The 18,225-nt window shown below is 50.5% G+C and overlaps 1 protein-coding gene across 3 annotated transcripts in view; it reads left to right on the top strand.

Annotated features, from left to right (window-relative positions):
• ZBTB16 (zinc finger and BTB domain containing 16) overlaps positions 1–18,225 on the top strand; it is a 192,894-nt gene that overhangs the window by 116,291 nt on the left and 58,378 nt on the right. For all 3 annotated transcript variants that reach the window (XM_060017932.1, XM_060017931.1, XM_060017930.1), the window contains exon 4: positions 17,195–17,281. In XM_060017932.1, coding sequence (XP_059873915.1) covers positions 17,195–17,281 — 87 coding nt within the window. The remainder of the gene's footprint in view (positions 1–17,194; positions 17,282–18,225) is intronic.

Raw genomic sequence — 18,225 nt, 5'->3', positions numbered from 1 at the left:
CTCATACTGGAGAATCCTCAGAGTTCTAAGGACGTTATGACCCTCCTTGGGCTGCAGGTTGAGAAACACTGCATTAGAAATGAAAAGCTGGGGCTTCCCAGGTGGCGCAGTGGTTGAGAGTCCGCCTGCCGATGCAGGGGACGCGGGTTCGTGCCCGGGTCCGGGAAGATCCCACATGCCGCAGAGCGGCTGGGCCCGTGAGCCATGGCCGCTGAGCCTGCGCGTCCGGAGCCTGTGCTCCGCAGTGGGAGGGGCCGCAGCGGTGAGAGACCCGCGTACCGCAAAAAAAAAAAAAAAGCTGGCGCTTCAGATGGTCCCTCCATTTTGAGGTGTCCACAAAACAAACACAAATGTGAAAGTGGGGTTTCAAGTTGGATGCAGATCCGGAATATACTATATTTCTCATGCAAGACTAGATGAACTCCAGCATATGTTGCGAGTGCCCAGGCTCCACGAAGCCCAGGTTGAGAACACATAGCTTAGAGGGCTGCGCCTCTAAGGTTGAGGACAGAGACTTGGCTGCCCTGGAGGGTATGGAGGAAGGGGGAGGAATTTCTTAGGCTGAGGCCCCCAGGGCCCCGCCCACCTTCTCAGACCTCATGGTGAAGCCCCTGTGTGTGCGGCGTGAAGGCGGAGGTTGGCGCTGCTTCCCTTGGGTCCTCTCGAGGATTCAACCTCACGAAGACATCTCTTCTAGGCTTTTCCCTGGTAATTAACACGCTCCCTTCTCCTCCCGACCAACCGTCTTATTTTGATTGGAATTCTTTTGCTTGCCTGAGAAGAGGGAAAAAAAAGGAAGTTCTAAACTTTTCATTAGGTAGTTGAGATAGGAAGTCTTCTGGTTAGTGGGATTAAAGCTCGGTGGCTCTCACTGACTATTACAAGCTAATGGAGCGCCGGGAGCTCATTGGCGGCTGCAGTGAGCATTTTGCTGGAGTAATTATACAAGGCCATGTGGTTTTCAGTAACAAGGTAACTCCAGGTAAGGAGAGAACTCCCTGAAACTTTTGATTTGCTGGAATCCTCTTCATTTTATTTCTTCATTAAGAGAGGAGCCCAGCAGAGACAAAGGCCTCGAGAGCAGCTCTTCTGGGAGGCTGCTCTCAATCGGGGATTTCTGCCTGAACAGCCCCGATTCCCTGGTCCCTTTGTTGGGGCCTGATGAGAACAACCCGGCACACCTGGGAGAGCCCTGATGGGCCAGGTTTACATGGATTAAGATTTGGGGTCCAGCATCAGACGCTCTGGACTATAGGATGGAGAGGGATGGGTACAGGCATCAGAAGCCTGGGGACAGCTGACCAGGAGGCAGGGAGACTCACAGGCCAGCATCTTCATTGCTGACGTGTGCACTGAGAGCAGGCCTGATCGCAGGTAACAAGGCTGGAATCGCACCCTCTGTCTCAACTGGGGTCTGTCCATCCTGGGTGGGTGAGGTGTGGGCCTGCGTAAATACAGTCTTTTCTGTCCCAGAGGATTCTTTATGGTGAAACTTTCTTAGACATGCTACCCTCCCTGGTACCACACCCCCAGCCAGAGTCGTAATCAGGTCGGGTCTGAGCCTGCCACCCGCAGGTCTGGGCTCAGCGGACCTGGGAAGGACTCTTCAGCGCCCTTGGCAAGGCCCTGGGGCCTTGCCAAGCCGACCTTGTCCTCTGGGTGGCCTTGCCCGGCCTCTGGCCGGCCGCCCACCTGCATTGAATCATGCCCCTCAGAGGACAGCATGTAACTGTGCTTCCAGATATAGCCCCCGGCCCCCCGGGGGGACAGGGAGGGTCATTGTCACAGAGCTCTCCATCTTTCTGACACCGCATGCCCTGCGTGGCTTTCTTCCCTAACTTCTCGGCCTGGCACAGCCTAGAATTCTGCTCTGTGAGCAAATGTAGAGTTATTTTTTGTTTGTTTGTTTGTTTTTTGTGGTACGCGGCCCTCTCACTGTTGTGGCCTCTCCCGTTGCGGAGCACAGGCTCCAAACGCGCAGGCTCAGCGGCCATGGCTCACGGGCCCAGCCGCTCCACGGCATGTGGGATCTTCCCGGACCGGGGCACGAACCCGTGTCCCCTGCATTGGCAGGTGGACTCTCAACCACTGCGCCACCAGGGAAGCCCTTAGAGCTATTTTTTTTTAAAGTATGTGGCCCGTGTTTTCTCTTCTCTGTCTCCCACTTGAGTTTTCAGGACTCTGCCTTCAGCCTCTGGCCTGGCCCGTCTTCTTCCTCCATCTCACAGCGATAAATTTGTCCCAGTCAGAGGCTGGCTGTATTGAGGCAGGAATGTGTTGTTTGGTTAAATTATAAAATTAGCTATGAAACTTAATGAGGCATTCCGCCTCTGCCTTCTGAAGAGCAGGAAGTTTAGGAAGGTGCCTAGAGCCCCTTGCCTAGGAAGGAAGGAAAGAAAGGGAGGGAGTGGCCCGGGAATGTGGAAGAGCCTTGTCCAGGTGAGTTTGCAGGCCTAGGACCCGACTGTGGCCTGTTTAGCTGGGAGGGGCCTGAGAAGTCATCCCTCAAAGCATCAGCTTTGGGACAGCCTCCACCAGCCACCATGAACCCACAGGGGCTCCCTCCCTCGTGTCCAAGGACCTTGAGGCTGCACAGCTGGCTATGGTTAGCTATTTTAGTGCCAGATTCCTTTTTTGTGGTTGTGCAAGGCTGAAGAGACAAAGACCAAACACTTCGTCTTAGAGGGCGCCCACGGCAGAAGGGAGAAGGCCAAAGGCTGACATTTACTGAGGGCTGACAGGTGCCCGGGACTGTGCCAGACACTTTATTCCATGATCTCACGTGATCCCCACGAGAACCCCTATGACGACCCCTATTGTTATGTCCACTTTATGGTTGAAGAAACTGAGTTTTACTTGCCCAGGATTGCCCAGCAAGGAAGAGGCAGAGTGGGGCTGTAAACGCAGGTCTGCCTGCCTCCAAAGCCCCTGGTCTTAACCTCGGAGGTCAAATTCCAGCTTCCAGTCCTTTCCTGTTTCCAGTCCTTTCCTGGCTGCCCACTTCTCCCAGCCCCTAGCTCACGCGGCACAGACTGCGTGCTTGCAAAGCTCACCCTAAAGTTTTGGCAGAGCTGCCAACAGCCTATATTCTGCACTCACCGAATTCTCAGGTCCTCTAATGACACCAAACAAACCTTCCAGTCTTCAAGCAGCACTTCGATGCCATTTTAGTTGTTAGATGCACTTTAATAAGGCTTAACCTGGGAAATATTTACCCTGCCTGGACTTTTTGTATGACGTCAGCCAGAAAAGGCGAGGGTTTTTTTCCTGGGGGTGCGGGGTTGATGGCTCATGTTAAGAATGGGCATTAAGCGCGACAGGCAATGTTTCTGTTTGGAAAAGTGTGGAGTCTTAAGGCTCCTGAATTTTGAGCCTGGAACTGTCGATGCCGCGGCTGTAATGTAACACCTCAATTATGGTGCAGGGGGTAAGGGAGAAAGACTCTGCAACCTGCAAGCTTCTTTAGATCCACAGCCTGAGCCACAATTAAGGTTTCAGAAACACCAAAGGCAAACCAATGAGTGTCATTTTTAACCAGTTTGAACATTTTACTACTTCCTAACATCAGAAGCACCGGGGCTGGAGAGCCTGCTTCTCGTCCTCAATAAAGTGATTAAGCTGAATGGGTGTTGGGGAGTATTATTAGGCTGAGAAGTGCTAAAAATAGAAATGCTCTGTTTTCTGAAAGCCACAGCAGGCCTGGAGAGACTGGCAGCCTCAAGGTGCCACTGAGGGGCCTGAGGAAGGGGAGGGAGGGTGGCAGTCCCCGGGGCCCCCGGTCTGAGATGGGGTGGTGGGTGTTATGACGGGCAAGCTAGGTGATGGGCCTCTTTCCCAGCTGTTCATCAAGACTAGAGTGACAGTGGAAGCTGTGGATTGGTTGCTTCTGCCTTGGTTTTAAAGAACACCCTTCCCCCACCCCAAGATGTGTGTGTGTGTGTGTGTGTGTGTGTGTGTGTGTGTGTTAATGAATTTAAAGTAACTGACAATGCTGGAGTCCAGGATGGACAACTTACCCTAAAATTTACACATTCCGCCCTAAACTAATTGGGTTTACCTGCTGCTCTTGGTAAAGGGGGGGGGGGATCTAATTTGGACAGTGAGTAAAGGGCAAATTATAGGGGCACATGCAGACAGAGCTGGGGAAGGGGAGAGACCTCAGAGCCAAGACTGAGCATCTGCTCTGTCGGGCCTGGATTAACTGGGATGCTCAGGGAAGGTGGAAGAAAGGGACTTTTTGGTTAACTGAAGGTCAACCTAGAAAACCTTGTCTATTTCATTCTTTGTAGTTTGGTGTCATTCATCAATGTGAGAGGCCATTTTTCTACTTTAAGGGAATACAGTTGATCGTTTTTTATGATAAAATAGCTTGCTGGCTTAGAAGCCAAAAGGAGAATGCCCAGGAAGGGAGCCAATCATGGAAGGATATGCCCAACTGTGGTTTTATTGGAAGTCAGTCTTGAAGATCCGTGGTACCTTTTTCTTCTGTCAAGCCCTGCACATTTTCATATCTCGAACTCATTCCTCCCCCTAACAGCTTTAGGTGGCAGGCAGGGGGGCCGGCAACACGATGTCCATTTTACAGGTGGAGAAACGGAGGCCAAGTAGTACATCAGAGTCCACAGCACAGCCAGATCAGTCCAGGCCCTGTCTGATGGACAGCAGTGGCGCATTCCTGGACCAAGAGGGGAGCGTTGTGCTTTAAAGAAGAGGGATGAACTGAGGAGGTGGCCTCAGAGATTGTGGGAGAGATCTGCTACCTCCAGGGATGAGCCAGAGTATGGAGAACAGCAGAGGCCTCGAGTACATTGCCTCTGGGACCTTTTTCTACTCCCCTTAATATGAACTTCTTACTCTTTAACCTTTTATATAATCAAAGGCCCTGATGGTTAGGTGGGCTTCCCATGCTGTCACCCTGATTGAGTTTGTTTCTCTTTCTTTACACTGACTGGCTATGAGACCTTGGACCAGTGAACTAAGCTTTTCAAACCTCAATTTTCACCTCTGTAAAATGGGGATAATCTTAGAGTTGATGGCAGAGTTAAACGGTATGTGGCACATAAAGTAGTTAGTATGGTGCTCGTTTATTTTGTAATACATGTTCACTAACTGTTAGTTATCAGTATTCTTATTATTACCATCAGTGCTGCAGCAGCAGTAGCGTCATTGTTCCTCCTCACAGGGCAGCCCTTGCGGGACCCCTAGCATCCTGGGAAGGGAAGAGTTAGGGTGCAGCTGCCGAATGCCAGTTCCCATTGCTGGGCACCTTCACGTGCATCATCTCATGTGAACTTCCCGACAAGCTTGTGGCCTCATTTCTGGCTGAGTGGTGCCCCCTGGAGTTGAGCAATTTCACAGTCCCCCTTGTAGGATACAAGGGATGTATCATTACCTCTTCAGCAGGTGAGGAAACCGAGGCTCAGAGAGGTTAGACTGCTTCTGCTCTTGATGCAGCTGGTGGGCACCTGAGCTGGAATCTGTCGACATCAAAGCCAGGGATGGACTTGACAATGACTAAATCCTGCCTCTTCCCGGCAGCCTGGCCGGATGTCTGTGAGGGCTGTGGCATGGCTTCCTGGTGGGGCTCTCAGGAGAAGAGAAGCTTCTGTCTGCAGGGTTCTTACAGGTCACAACCAATGGAATAGTCAACAGACACTTGTATGCAGATCCCTGCCCGCTGGTTGTCACACTGTGACAGCATTTGAAGCCCTCTGAAATGCTTTGTTCCTTGTCACCTGTTGAAATATGATTGGCTAGGGGTATTTTAATTTAAAAACAAAGTACACACACACACACACACACACACACACACACACACACACACGGTTGCAAGTGGAATTGGAGAAAGATGCCAGGCGTTGGGAGAGAGCAGGGAGAGAGCAGGGGATTCCGAAAGAAGTGGGGATAAAGGAATTCCCTCTATACGGATCCCAAAGAGATCCCAGGGCTGTGAGAGGCCTTGGCGTGCTTTTCAGTCAGTGAGAAGTGAGGGAGAAAGGATCCTGCGAGGAGAAAGGGAGGGCAGGCCAGAATGCGGTTAGGGCTGAGCAAAAGGCTGCCCTCCCTTTTCTCTGAAAGCACCTCAAGGGAAAATTTAATTGGAGGGAGTATCAGGGCATGTTAGGGGACTGGAGTGGTGGTAAACATCAGCTTGTGATTGTGGGTAGGCAGGGTTTTGATTCTGGCCGTCACCCCTGGAGTGGCCTGGTTTTACTTTCCCCATCATCCAGGCAGTACTCATGACCCTTACCCTGGGAGGCGGGGGGGTGGGGGTGGGGGCGTCCCCTCCATGCCAGATTTCGGGTGAAGGCCCGTGACAGGGAACTCCGGAGCTGCTTCAGTAGAAGGGGCAAGGTAATTGAGGTTGAGAGCAGGAGGCCAAAGGCTTAGGTCACAAAAAGTGCTTTGAGGCTGCTAGATGCCAGCAGAAAGCCCTCTTTCCATTATGATTCTCTCACCTGAGAATCCCCAAGTGGGGACCAGGGAGGAAGACGACTGTTGGTGACCAAGGGTTGAGGGGATATCCAGTAAAATCATGGCGGAAATCCCCGCTGGGGTTTTTCTGGCCTTTTTACTTAGTTTCTTACAGAAGCCAGGACTGCAGTGCTACAGGATGAAGCCGTGAACACCTGAAAGCTTGGGTGTTCCCTGGAACTCAGGGGTCAGCCTCTGCCTCGCTGGCTCAGGCCAGCTCTCTCTGGCTAATGATTCTCTCAGTGTCTGGACTGTCCGTCCCACTTTGCCTGCCTGATAGAGAAAGGTCTTCCCCAGGGGAGGGAACCCCCTGGCTGGATCCAGCCCCAGCTTGATCCAGCCACCATCGTCCCATAACCAAGGGTTGTAAGCATTTGAGCCCCTTTTTCAGCCATGCTTAGCCTTCTTTGCCATGTGCTTCCAGCTGCTTCTCCAACAACACCCTGTCATCTTTTCTTCTCCCTTAGGTCGCAACTAAAAACTTGTCATTTATAGATGGGGCAATGAAGTGACTCACCCAAGGCCACACAGCTCAGGCACGGACAGTCAGGGCTCTGGGTCCATTTCTGTCTGTGCTGCTGCAGGAAAGCTGGGTGCCCCTGGGTGCCGCTGGCCAGCAGACCCCTCCTCGAGCCAGCTGTCCACCTGCCTCATCTGGGGGGGGCCTCTTCCCTCGTCCCAAACAGCTGAAGCCCATGCATTCAAGAGCCCCAGAGAATGCAGTGTCTCACCTTTCTGGGCCATGTACTCATTGCAGGTGGACCTTCTCCTAGGAGCTGTGGGGCTGTAGTATTACCAGAGTTCCTAAAGGCTCAGGCCAAAGGCTGGTCTCCTGGAGCTCATCAACTTGATGAAGTGAAATTATTCCATAATCATCATAACTATCTAGGCACTTACTGTGTGCCAGGTACTTCATACAGGTTCTTGTTCACACTATCTTAGGAGGACAGATAACCCCATTTTAAGGAGGGAGGTAAGGCCACAAAGTTGCCAGGCCCATATACCACCAGTGAATGGCAGAAGCCCAAAGCCGTGTCTAGCCACTAGCCGCTGTAGGGCTTTACCTCGGGGAGATCTCTGAGTGGGCACGGTGTGTCTGGAAGAAAGTCTACTGCATCACAGCAAGGGCTGACATTCCCACGGTAAGAGAGGTTTTTGTGCCATTGCTCTGATTCCCACCATACTTTGATTAGCCAGTCATGAAAGTTGCCTGGGCAAGAAAGGGATTAAAGGCAGTGGTAAGGTGAACCCCTAAATCAGCGCTCTTAGATTTCAGGAAGATTTGTATGTTGTTTTCATTGCAACAGATTTACCGTCCAACTTGTATTTTATTTAAAATAATTCACCTTAAATAGGTTTGCACTCATCTCAGTAGGAGGACAGTAATGCCCGTCAAAACTTGGCCGTGAGTGTTGGGAGCTGAGGGGAGATGGGCCATTTCTTTGATCTTCTCCCAGTGGAGGGTGATCGGGCCATGTCTTTACTTGTGCATTGTTGGTTTATGTGGGGGTGTCTTGGGGGTGCACAACCATCATTGTCATTTGCCTTTCTTTACCTTCCACTCCCCAGAGAAAGTCTGCTGAAGACTTACCCAGAGTGGGAGTCTCTCCTCCTTCCTTTTTTCTCTTTGTGTTTGGTCTGGGGTGGTAAGAATATTTTAAATGTTATGATATGTTTATTGCATGCATTTGACGTCTATGTGGGTCTCAGACATTGACACTGGCGAAGGAAGCAGTGGTAATAAAGATGATGTCAGGGACAAGTAGCTTTTACTGAGGAGTTGCTGGATGCCGGACATGGTGGGAAAGACTTTACATACACTATTTAAATGAATCACCACTCAACCCTGTGAAGTAGATATTCTGTGCCCGGTTTTACAGGTGAAGAAACAGGTCCAGAGAAGATAATTAGTTTACCCAGGGTGGTAGCTAGAAATGGTAGAACCCAGGACTTGAATCTGTGTTTGTTTGATTCCAGAAGGAGGGTTCTTCTCTACTAGGCAGCTGTATATTGAGTGTGTGTGTGTTTCTGCTGGCCGTGGACTGTGTTTCTAAGCCTATCAGGTTACCTGCTGGTGCTAAAAGTGGCAAGAAAGGAGTTTTCTAAGCCTCTCTGGGCTGCGAACTGAGTGGCAGGGATAAGGGACAAGGTGGACCTCTGTTTTCTGAGATATGAGAACAGGAGCAGTGAAAGCCAAGGGTGCCAGGGTACCCTCGAACCTCCTGGTAGTATGATGTTTATTAGGTAGGCTAAGAAATGGCCTCTCAGACTAGAGATGCCTCAGCCCTTCCTTTTGACCCATTCTAAGATCTCATCCTCTACAGAATGGACTTCTAGCCAGTTGTGAGGTGTCTGGCACTTACCAGGTCATTGATGGGAAATTGACTTCCAGAGATCGGAAAGCCTGCTGCCCGAAATCCCCAGTCATTCAAAGATCTCTGTCGCCCGGCCCGGGAGACTGTCTTGGTGGCTTTCTCAGTCCTACCTTTGATTGAGGCCCTGTGTCATTAGTTCATCCCCCCACCCCCATCCTGTAGTGAGGCCAGGCCCTGAGGACCTTTCTCCTCCTTCGTTGTCACGGAGAACTACCCTTGAACCATATTCTGAGCCGATCAGTAGGGCTGCTTGTTTTCCAGGCAACCCACATCTGCCCACCTGCTTTCCCTTTTCCCTCTCCCCTGAATCTGTGTATCTTATGGAGGTGCTGGTTTTGTATCGGTTTCTGTTTTGTTGATAAAGGTGAAAGAGAGAGAGAAAGAACGTGTTATAGAGAGAGCAGGCTTCCAGCTCCTCTTAGGGAGTACACATCTCCTTGAGTGAAAGAACACGCAGTGCTGGCCTTTGGAATTGGCAGCCAGTGTACTGTTCTCTGTCAGATAAGAGGTACTGTAAATAAAACTGTACACCATGGCCCGTTGTAAAATGCCCGGCGTCTGTACTCATTGTTCTGACGGCTTATGCTTTTTTTGGGTCTGCTGTTTTGGTACACTCTGTACTTCCTTATGTAAGCAGGCATGCATATCTCATCAGAACAGTCAAGATGTTTATTTTAAAATCTCAAGGAATTAAAAGAAAAAGGACACAGGACTCAACATCAGATGCTGGCAAACGTTAGGTGTTTTTTCAGTGGTTCCTTCCCCCCCCTCCCTTGTTGTTAGCACGGGGGTGGGAGAAGTTTTGGAGGGGGAGGGATTTTGACATTTTTTTCTGCTCTCATTGGCTTGTACCTTCTTTACTTCAGAGAGACTCCAGCCCACATCTGATTGTGTTCGGTATCTCGTCCCCTTCCTAGATGCTCGGGACCCCCCACCCCATTTCTGGGCAGGAAGGCTAGTAGGGAGGAAGGTTCTGTAGTCTGCCAAGGGGGAGAAGCCAGAGGTAGTGGCTGAGGAGGGGCACAGCTGCGGGGAGCCTGCCTGACATGCTTCTGCTGGATTTCAGCTCTGTTGCTGTTGGAATGCTGGGCATTTGATAGAAAGCTTTATGGTTTTGAAAGTGCTTTTCTGGCATGTCTCTCCTTTGATTCCTGCGAGTCAGGGTGATCCTTAGCCCAGAGTGGAGTGGCTCCCACACACGGAGGGCTTACACGGGCTCCAGCCTCCATGTGGGCTGTGGCGACTGCCTCCTTTCTTTTCACCCTTAACCTGCTGTGAGCCCTCCTCCTTCCTCTGGCCCCCGTTTAACTTTCTGGAGGCATCAGGAAGTCAGGGGGAAAGGGGAGAATTCCGAATGGTCTGGCAGCTTCTGCTCCCCTCCCCCCTGGTGCAGCATCCCTGGGAGACTGGCAGGGGCGAGAATGTCTGTCTGTCTGTCTGTCTTTCCCTTAACACTGACTCTCAGATGAACTCAGTGCCTGGGCTGGGAGTGGGATCATTCAGCAGACCTCTGCCAGCCCGTGAAGGGTCCACTCGGGCTGACCGGAGCCTCCTGAATGTCCTGGAGGAGGGCTTGCTTGTTTGCTGCGGGGCTGTGAGTCCTGGGTGGCTGGGCGAGGAGCAGAGGGCCGACAGAAGGGACATCCTGCTCCAGAGGAACCAGACAGCTCCACTTTCTAAGCTCTCCTTTCCTTCTCCCCCAAACTGCCTGAGAGCCAGCCAGAGACCATTTCCTTGAGTTTTGAAAAAGGGACAGCAGAGAACCCAGGGTGTGTAGAAGGACTCTGCCACCCCCTAGGGGACAGCCTGTCAGTGCCCCCTTCCCAGGCCAGTTCTGTGCCCCGGAACCTACCCGAGGGTTTCTTTGTTTATCAGGCAATCATTGAGCACCAGCTGTGTGTCAGGCACAGAGTGGAGAATTGGGGATGGAGCAGAGGACAAGACAGATGCCAGCCTTGCTCTCACAGAGCTTACAGTCTGCTGGGGAGACAGAAGAGAGGAAAGGAGCCCATAAGGCAGCACAGGACCTGTGAATGGGGCTCCTGGGACTTGTCAGGTTCGGATGTAAAAGCTGGGGGAGGGGGTGCCGTGGGAGGGAGGGAGAGCTGCCAATACTGACACGCTGGTCGTATGACAGATCTTCCTGCACTTCAACAAGACACTCACGTTTAAATTAGCAGGACAAGGTGTGTGTGTGTGTGTGTGTGTGTGTGTGTGTGTGTGCGTGTGCGTGCGATTATAGTGAAATATGTCTTTACAAATGTGAGACTCACTTTACACAAGATAAATGGCCCCCAAATAGCTGTACACTGAATTTCAGTAAAAATCAATCATACTTTGCACGAAGGAGTTCTTGAAAGGAGTCCTGGCTCCGAGCCTGGCTGGGTTGATGGTCAGCGCCACTGGCCGGTTCTGTGGCTCTGCCCCCATGCATGGCCCCAGCGCTTTCCCCACCTTGTCACAACCCCTTTGGGACGGCCTCTCGCTATTCCCATTTTACAGACGGACCCACAGCCTCACTGAGATGAGGCAACTCACTGAGGGGCACAGCTGGTGATTAGCTTGGCTGGGATCTGTCTTACCCGAATCCTGAGCTCTTAACCACATTCTGCTGCCCCCCCCCCCCCGCCGCCCCCGGAAATATAAAGAACATTAGTAATATCATAGCCACAGAGGGCCTGGCAATTAACAAGTTTTACGTTTGTTAATATCCACTGTCTCCTTCAATCCTGACAGCCTCCAGTGAGGCAGAGGGATCCGATCATTCCCATTTCACAGACGGGGACACAGGCGTGTTGAGGTGTGGTGACGTGTGTGATGTCCACAGCAGGGAATGGCTGAGCCAGGCCCGGGACCCAATTCTCCCCACGTTGGATCTTACCATCACCTCCTCTAGTTCACTCAGATCTGTAATTGCTGGGGAGGATGCGTGGGTCTAGCCCACTTTATCATGGTGTCGTTCTGCCTCTTTGCTATTTAATTTCTTTCCCTGCAATCCATACCCCATCTCTCCCTCTCCCCTCTCTTATGCTATGCCAGCCGGCCAGGCTCCCCGCTCTTCCTTTGCCTGGACCGGGCTTTCTTAGAGAGTGGGCTTACCTTCTCGTTCTCCCCTCAGATGTCAGCTCATCCCATATAAAATAGACGCCCCCGCCCTCTCTGTCCCTCTTCACTTATTTCTCTCTTTTTCGCTTATTACCACCTATTTTATATTTACCTGACTTTTATTTTTTAAATTAAACAATTTTTTTTGGCCGCACTGTGTGGCATGCGGGATCTTACCCAGAGCAGGGATCGAACACCGTGCCCCCTGCGGTGGGAGTGCAGAGTCTTAACCACTGGACCGCCAGGGAAGTCCCTTACTTGACCTTTAAAAATGTGCCTTCTGCTCTAGAATATAAGCTCTCTGAGGGCAGGGATTTGTCTCTTTTGTCCACTTGCTGTAAGCCCCCCCCCTTGGCATCTACTTAACAGACATTCCGAAAACATCCTGTTTGTGTAGGAAGGAGATGGGGAGGAATGTCTGTCCCTGAGCCGTGCCCTGGACTTCTCCCCACTCCAGGATGAGCCCCAGGAAATATTGGGGGTGGGGGTGGTGAATGCAGCTGATATGTCCGTATGTGCCCATTGTGTTCAACTGGCATGACCTGCTTCCTGCCCCCACAACCCCCTTGCACTGATGCTTTATAAATATATTAGTGGCTGAATGATGTCACCGTAATGCATTTTGGGAATGGCGGTGTGGTTTACGCACACTTGAGTTGCCCTGAATGCAAACCTGACATCATACTGAAGGCAGCAGCGAACAGCATATGCACAGTAAACAGGCAAAGACTGTCTTATTGATTAACAGATGAGGCCTCTATTATTGATCAGAGCTCGGTGAGGAAATTTATCACTTTTAATTTCAGGGCTGCCAAATATTTCTGCCTCTGAGCCAGCCATTACAGAGACAATTTAAAGGCACATGCCTCCTCGCGAGGGGGCGGGGGGGGGTGTCTCTGCCTCTCTCTGCTTGGCTCCTGTGTCCTGGAACTGCCCGTCCTTGCTGTTGGGCTGGGGGTTTGGGGGTAGTCTGGGTGGGGGTGGGGAGTGCAGAGGCTTCATGAGTGGGGGCTGGCGTGGGAGCCCATGTCCATGGTATCCGCGTGGGAGGGGGGTTGTCACCCACAGTCACTGAAGACAGGGGACTTTCACACACTCAGCTCAGCTTTGTGACTTCAGCAAGGCAGGGGTGGAGCGGGGAGGACTTTGAGGGCATCCAGATGTGGTCAGGCCTGGGCCAAGCCGGCAGCCTTGCCGAGCTCGTGTGTGCTAATCTGCTTTCTCTTCATCTGAGCTTGTATGATGGCGTACATCCGGCCCTTGACTGCCTACCTGCACTCCCTCCTTTCTGCCTGCTTCTCAGTCATTAAAGCAGATGCTCCTGCAGCCACATGGATGGCTGTCTTCTAAGAAACCTCCTCCCGCCCAGCCCTTTGAAGCTACGGCATGAGTAGGTTCCTCACCCAGAGGCAGGGCTCCAGCGCCATGGCGATGGTGATGGTGATGGCGAGTCCACGGGGCACCCTCCCCTTTTCAGTTCCTGCTTCCCTCCTCAGGCCCCTCCTCCCCCTTTCTTCTTTAGGGGGCCATGAGAACCGGTGGGATGTAGAAATAAAGAAATAAATACAGTTAAAATCCGATCCCTTACAGATTCGCAGAAAATCATTGCTGGCTCATGATTTGGAACTGGGGACAGTTTCTCACTATGACAGGGCTGCGACTTCATCCACCCCCAGTCGTCCCACCGCTGCCCTTTGAGGTGCTTGCTGCATTTCCATTATAAATGGATGGAAAGTGGCTTGGCTGTCTCTAGTGTGAACACAAGTTGTGACTGCTTTGCCGTGGAGTTCCCTGGCTCTTTCTTTGAAGCTCTAGAAGCCGCTGACAGGCCCTTAGCCCTAGGACGCCTGCAGTTTGTAGGGACACCTGGAGGGGATCACGGTATTCTCCCTGCCTTGAGGCGAAATTCAACTCCAGCCACCTAAGACAAATGACAACATTTATTTTTAAAGCTCTTAAGGAAAAGTGATTTCATATCTTTACTGGGGCACTTTATCACTCATTTATTTAGTTAATCAACTGATATTTATTGAACATCTAATAGAGGGCATATGCTGCTCCTTATTAGGAATGTAGACAAGATCAATGCCCTAAATGTTTATTAGTATTTAAGTCTATACTAGTTCAACTTGTATTCTGAGTTCTCGCCCTTAATGTGCTAAATACTCCAAGGCCAAGATTTTAAAACTATTTAAAGAGTAGTGGAACCCTTTTTTCCAAATAGAATTTTACAAAACCTTGATGTATAAAAGCATAAATTGGATTTTAATTTTTTTTTTATTTGGGGAAAGGGATTTCAGAGCCCAGCTTCATATTCATGAGGCATCTTTGCAGATGGACCCCTAAGGAGGCTGAAGGGTATAGAGATTAAGAGCAAAGGCTGTGAAGTCAGGCTCCCGGGGTTTGAATCCACCTCTGTGGTTACCTACTGTGTGACACTGGGAAAGCTATTTAACCTCTCTGTTCTTGAGTTGTCTCATCTGCTAAATGGGTATATTCATACTATGTCCTTTAAAAGGTAGTTAGGAGGGCTTCCCTGGTGGCGCAGTGGTTGAGAATCTGCCTGCTAATGCAGGGGACACGGGTTCGAGCCCTGGTCTGGGAGGATCCCACATGCCGTGGAGCAACTAGGCCCGTGAGCCACAACTACTGAGCCTGCGCATCTGGAGCCTGTGCTCCACAACAAGAGAGGCCGTGATAGTGAGAGGCCTGCGCGCCGCGATGAAGAGTGGCCCCCACTCGCCGCAACTAGAGAAAGCCCTTGCACAGAAACGAAGACCCAACACAGCAAAAAAAAAAAATAATTAATTAATAAAACTCCAACCCCCAACATCTTAAGAAAAATTTAAAAAGGTAGTTAGGATTAAATGAAATGATACATCCTAAATACTTAGCCTCATGCCTGGTATACGCCACAGCCTCAGGAAATCTGAGATGGTTTGAAAACAGCACTAGACTGCTTTCTACTACAAATATGTAGAAGAAGTAGTTCTGTCTCTTACAAGACTCTGTTATGAAACTAAAACACAGGTACACTTAAAGAAATGCTCAGACGTGTTGAAAGGAACGCAGTGCAGCTGCAGATTAGAGAGGGTAGAGCAGTGAGGGGCCCGGCGTGCTTGGCGCATGCGTACCCCGGTCTTGGAAATGGACTAGGACCGGAGCGGACAGGAATGAGGCGGGGCGTTGCTCAGGCACAGAGACCCACCGAGGATCAAGCGGCGCCCACAGAGGGCCAGGGAGGACAATTTCTAGTGGAGCTGGACAGACGACTGGGTCAGGTTATGGAAGGCCTTGAAGCCAAGTAGAGGAATTTAGAATCAGTGCAAATTGTGAGCCGCTGTATTATTTTTTTAACTTTTAATTTTATATTGGCGTATAGCCGATTAACAATGTTGTGATAGTTTCAGGTGCACAGCAAAGGGACTCAGCCATACATACACATGTATCCATTCTCCCGCAAACTCCCCTCCCATCCAGGCTGCCACATAACACTGAGCAGAGTTCCCTGTGCTGTACAGTAGGTCCTTATTGGTTATCCTTTTTAAATAGAGCAGTGTGTACATGTCAATCCCAAACTCCCTAACTCTCCCTTCCTTCCCCCCTCCCCGCCGTAACCATAAGTTCATTCTCTAAGGCTGTGAGTCTGTTTTGTAAATACATTTATTTGTATCATTTCTTTTTAGATTCTGCATATAAGCGATATCATACGATATTTCTCTTTCTCTGTCCGACTTACTTCACGTGATATGACAATCTCTAGGTCTGTCTGTGTTGCTGAAAATGGCATCATTTCATTCTTTTTTATGGCTGAGTAATATTCCATTGTATATATGTACCACATCTTCTTTACCCATTCCTCTGTTGATGGACGTTCAGGCTGCTTCCATGTCTTGATCCATGGTATCTTTTTGAGCAAGGAAACGTGAGGAATCAAGTGGCCTTCAAGGAACCTGCCTCTCTTGGGTGGATCAGAGGGTGGCTGATGGTGTGGCAGCTCTCCTGAGTCATTGGGTCATTCTGGGCATGACCCAACAAGGGCCTCGGTAGGGGCAGTGGTTATCGACATGCAGTGGAAGAGATGCATCTAGAAGACATTTTGAGGGAAAACTGCCAAGGCGTGTGACAGGCGCCCCCTGGACGAGATAACAGAGCCTTGAAGACTGTTAGCAAGTGGTAGAAAGTCATCTTCACATCGTGACACTGTCGCTTAGAGGCTTGTAAATATGGTTCCAGAAAAGTCGATCAGATTGAATTGCATTGAATTGATTTCGTTTATTCCATAGATATGTACAGTAATACGTTCCCACTGGGTGTCAGGCAGATGCAGCTGTGCATGAGATGACATATTGCCTCCCTCGGGGAGCTGGAAACGGAGCCACAGGCATTTAGGAGACACCCTGGTGAGGCCGTGACCCGGAATGTACAGGGTGCTGTGGGAGCACAGAGGAGGACTGCCTCACCCAGACAGGGGGGCAAGGGTTTGGGAGCTGAGGCATGAATGATGAAGCGGGGCTAGCCGTACTGTGGGGCTGGGGAGAGGGGCAGGAGTGTCAGAGTCAGAGGAGGTACAGAAAGATGCTTGGAGACCTTGCAGTGAAGAAGCAAAGGCCTGGAGACCAGGGAACAAGGATGAGGAGAGAGAAGAAGCAGGAAAGAGAAGTGCAAGAAGGGCTTTGTGAGTCACCGTGTAGAGTTTGGACTTTATCCTGAAGGCATTGGGAACTCATTCAGAGGTTTTAAATGGTCAGGTACAGGAGGTGGCCAGGTAGACAGTTTAGTTTTAGACGCACTGAGTTAGGGGTTTATCCAGGTAGTGATATGTCAGCAATTCCTATCTTCCTGTAAAATATAATCTGGGCAACAGGGCACGTTACTCCTCATTGGATCACATGCTCCTTTCCATCTTTCACCTGGAGCCAGCCCCCCAAGAATCCCCCTTCTTCTTGGGCATCGCTCCTGGGCCCCATCTCTGTTTGTCTTGGTTATGCTGGTTCTGTTCCCTGTTCTGTCTGGGAGAGCCCTCGGTGGGGGCATTCGGAGCTCAGTTGGGTGGGTGATCACATCTTGGAGGAGGGTCTGGGCTGGCTGCTGGGACCATGGGTTATTCCTGACTTGTGATCTTCACAGGTGTTAAGCCCCCTCCCCCAGGGTCCACCTGCAAGATGTTGGCCCACGACGCCCTCTCCTAATGCAATATCACTCTTGATAGTAAGGTAACTGCCTCTCCTTTCTTTCAGCGGGTGCCAAAGCCTTTGTCTGTGATCAGTGTGGTGCCCAGTTTTCGAAGGAGGATGCCCTGGAGACACACAGGCAGACCCATACTGGTGAGTGACTGATCCCCGTCCCCCAGGTCCTCCGCAGTGTGACGGCACATGGACGTGAGTATCTTGCTTCCCCAGGGGAGCTGTGAGTGGGGATGGCTTGTGCCATGCTCAGCTACCGTTGCTTGTGGGGCTGGCTGGGCAGGAATTAATGCGTATGACTTTGCCCCAGAAGAACAGCTGTCCTGGATTAGGCCAAGACCTCTGTCTCTAATAGGCCACTTAGATCCTATCTTCATGGAGACTCTTGTGGAGGCCTTAGGAAGCCCGTGATGTTATCTAAGCATCCCCTTCCCTTGGTGAAGGGTCAGGAAACCTGCACCCCATCTGACTAACTCTGAAACCGTCATGTAGTGGGCTTGTCCTCCCTGTGCAACAGTCTAGTCATTGTCTGAAAGCAAGCAGTCTGTCCACAGGGTTGCGTTTGAACAATATTAACAAACAATGATACTGCTGTGATTTCACGGCATCAGTGTCATCTCATCGTGGTAGCTGACGCCGTCATCATCATCATCATCAATGTAGCTTCACAGTTACTGAACGTGCACAAGGTGCCAGGCACTGTTCTCGGTGCTTTACCTGATCTCATTTGTCCAGTCTTTCCATAACTTTGTTAGGTAGGAGGCTATTCCCATGTCATAGATGAGGAAACGGAGGTTCAAAGGGAGGAAAGTGACTTGCTGAAATGAACACTGAGGACAGGAGTGGTATGGTTTACACTGCCTGGTTTAATCCTGATTCTGCCACTTACTATCTGTTGGATCAGTTACTCAAGCTCTCTTAATCTGGGTTTCCTCGTCTGTTAGAAAAGTGGAGTAATAATGGCACCTACCTCATAGCATAGATTTTTGGGGGAGATTAAATAAGATATTTAATTAAATAAGATTAAATAAGATACTTTATTTGAAGTGCTTTGGGGAATGCCTAGCTCATAATAAACATTCAAT

Source organism: Delphinus delphis, chromosome 8 (genome assembly GCF_949987515.2).
Source record: "Delphinus delphis chromosome 8, mDelDel1.2, whole genome shotgun sequence".
NCBI lineage: Eukaryota > Metazoa > Chordata > Mammalia > Artiodactyla > Delphinidae > Delphinus > Delphinus delphis.
This window is presented reverse-complemented; position numbering and strand designations above follow the sequence as displayed.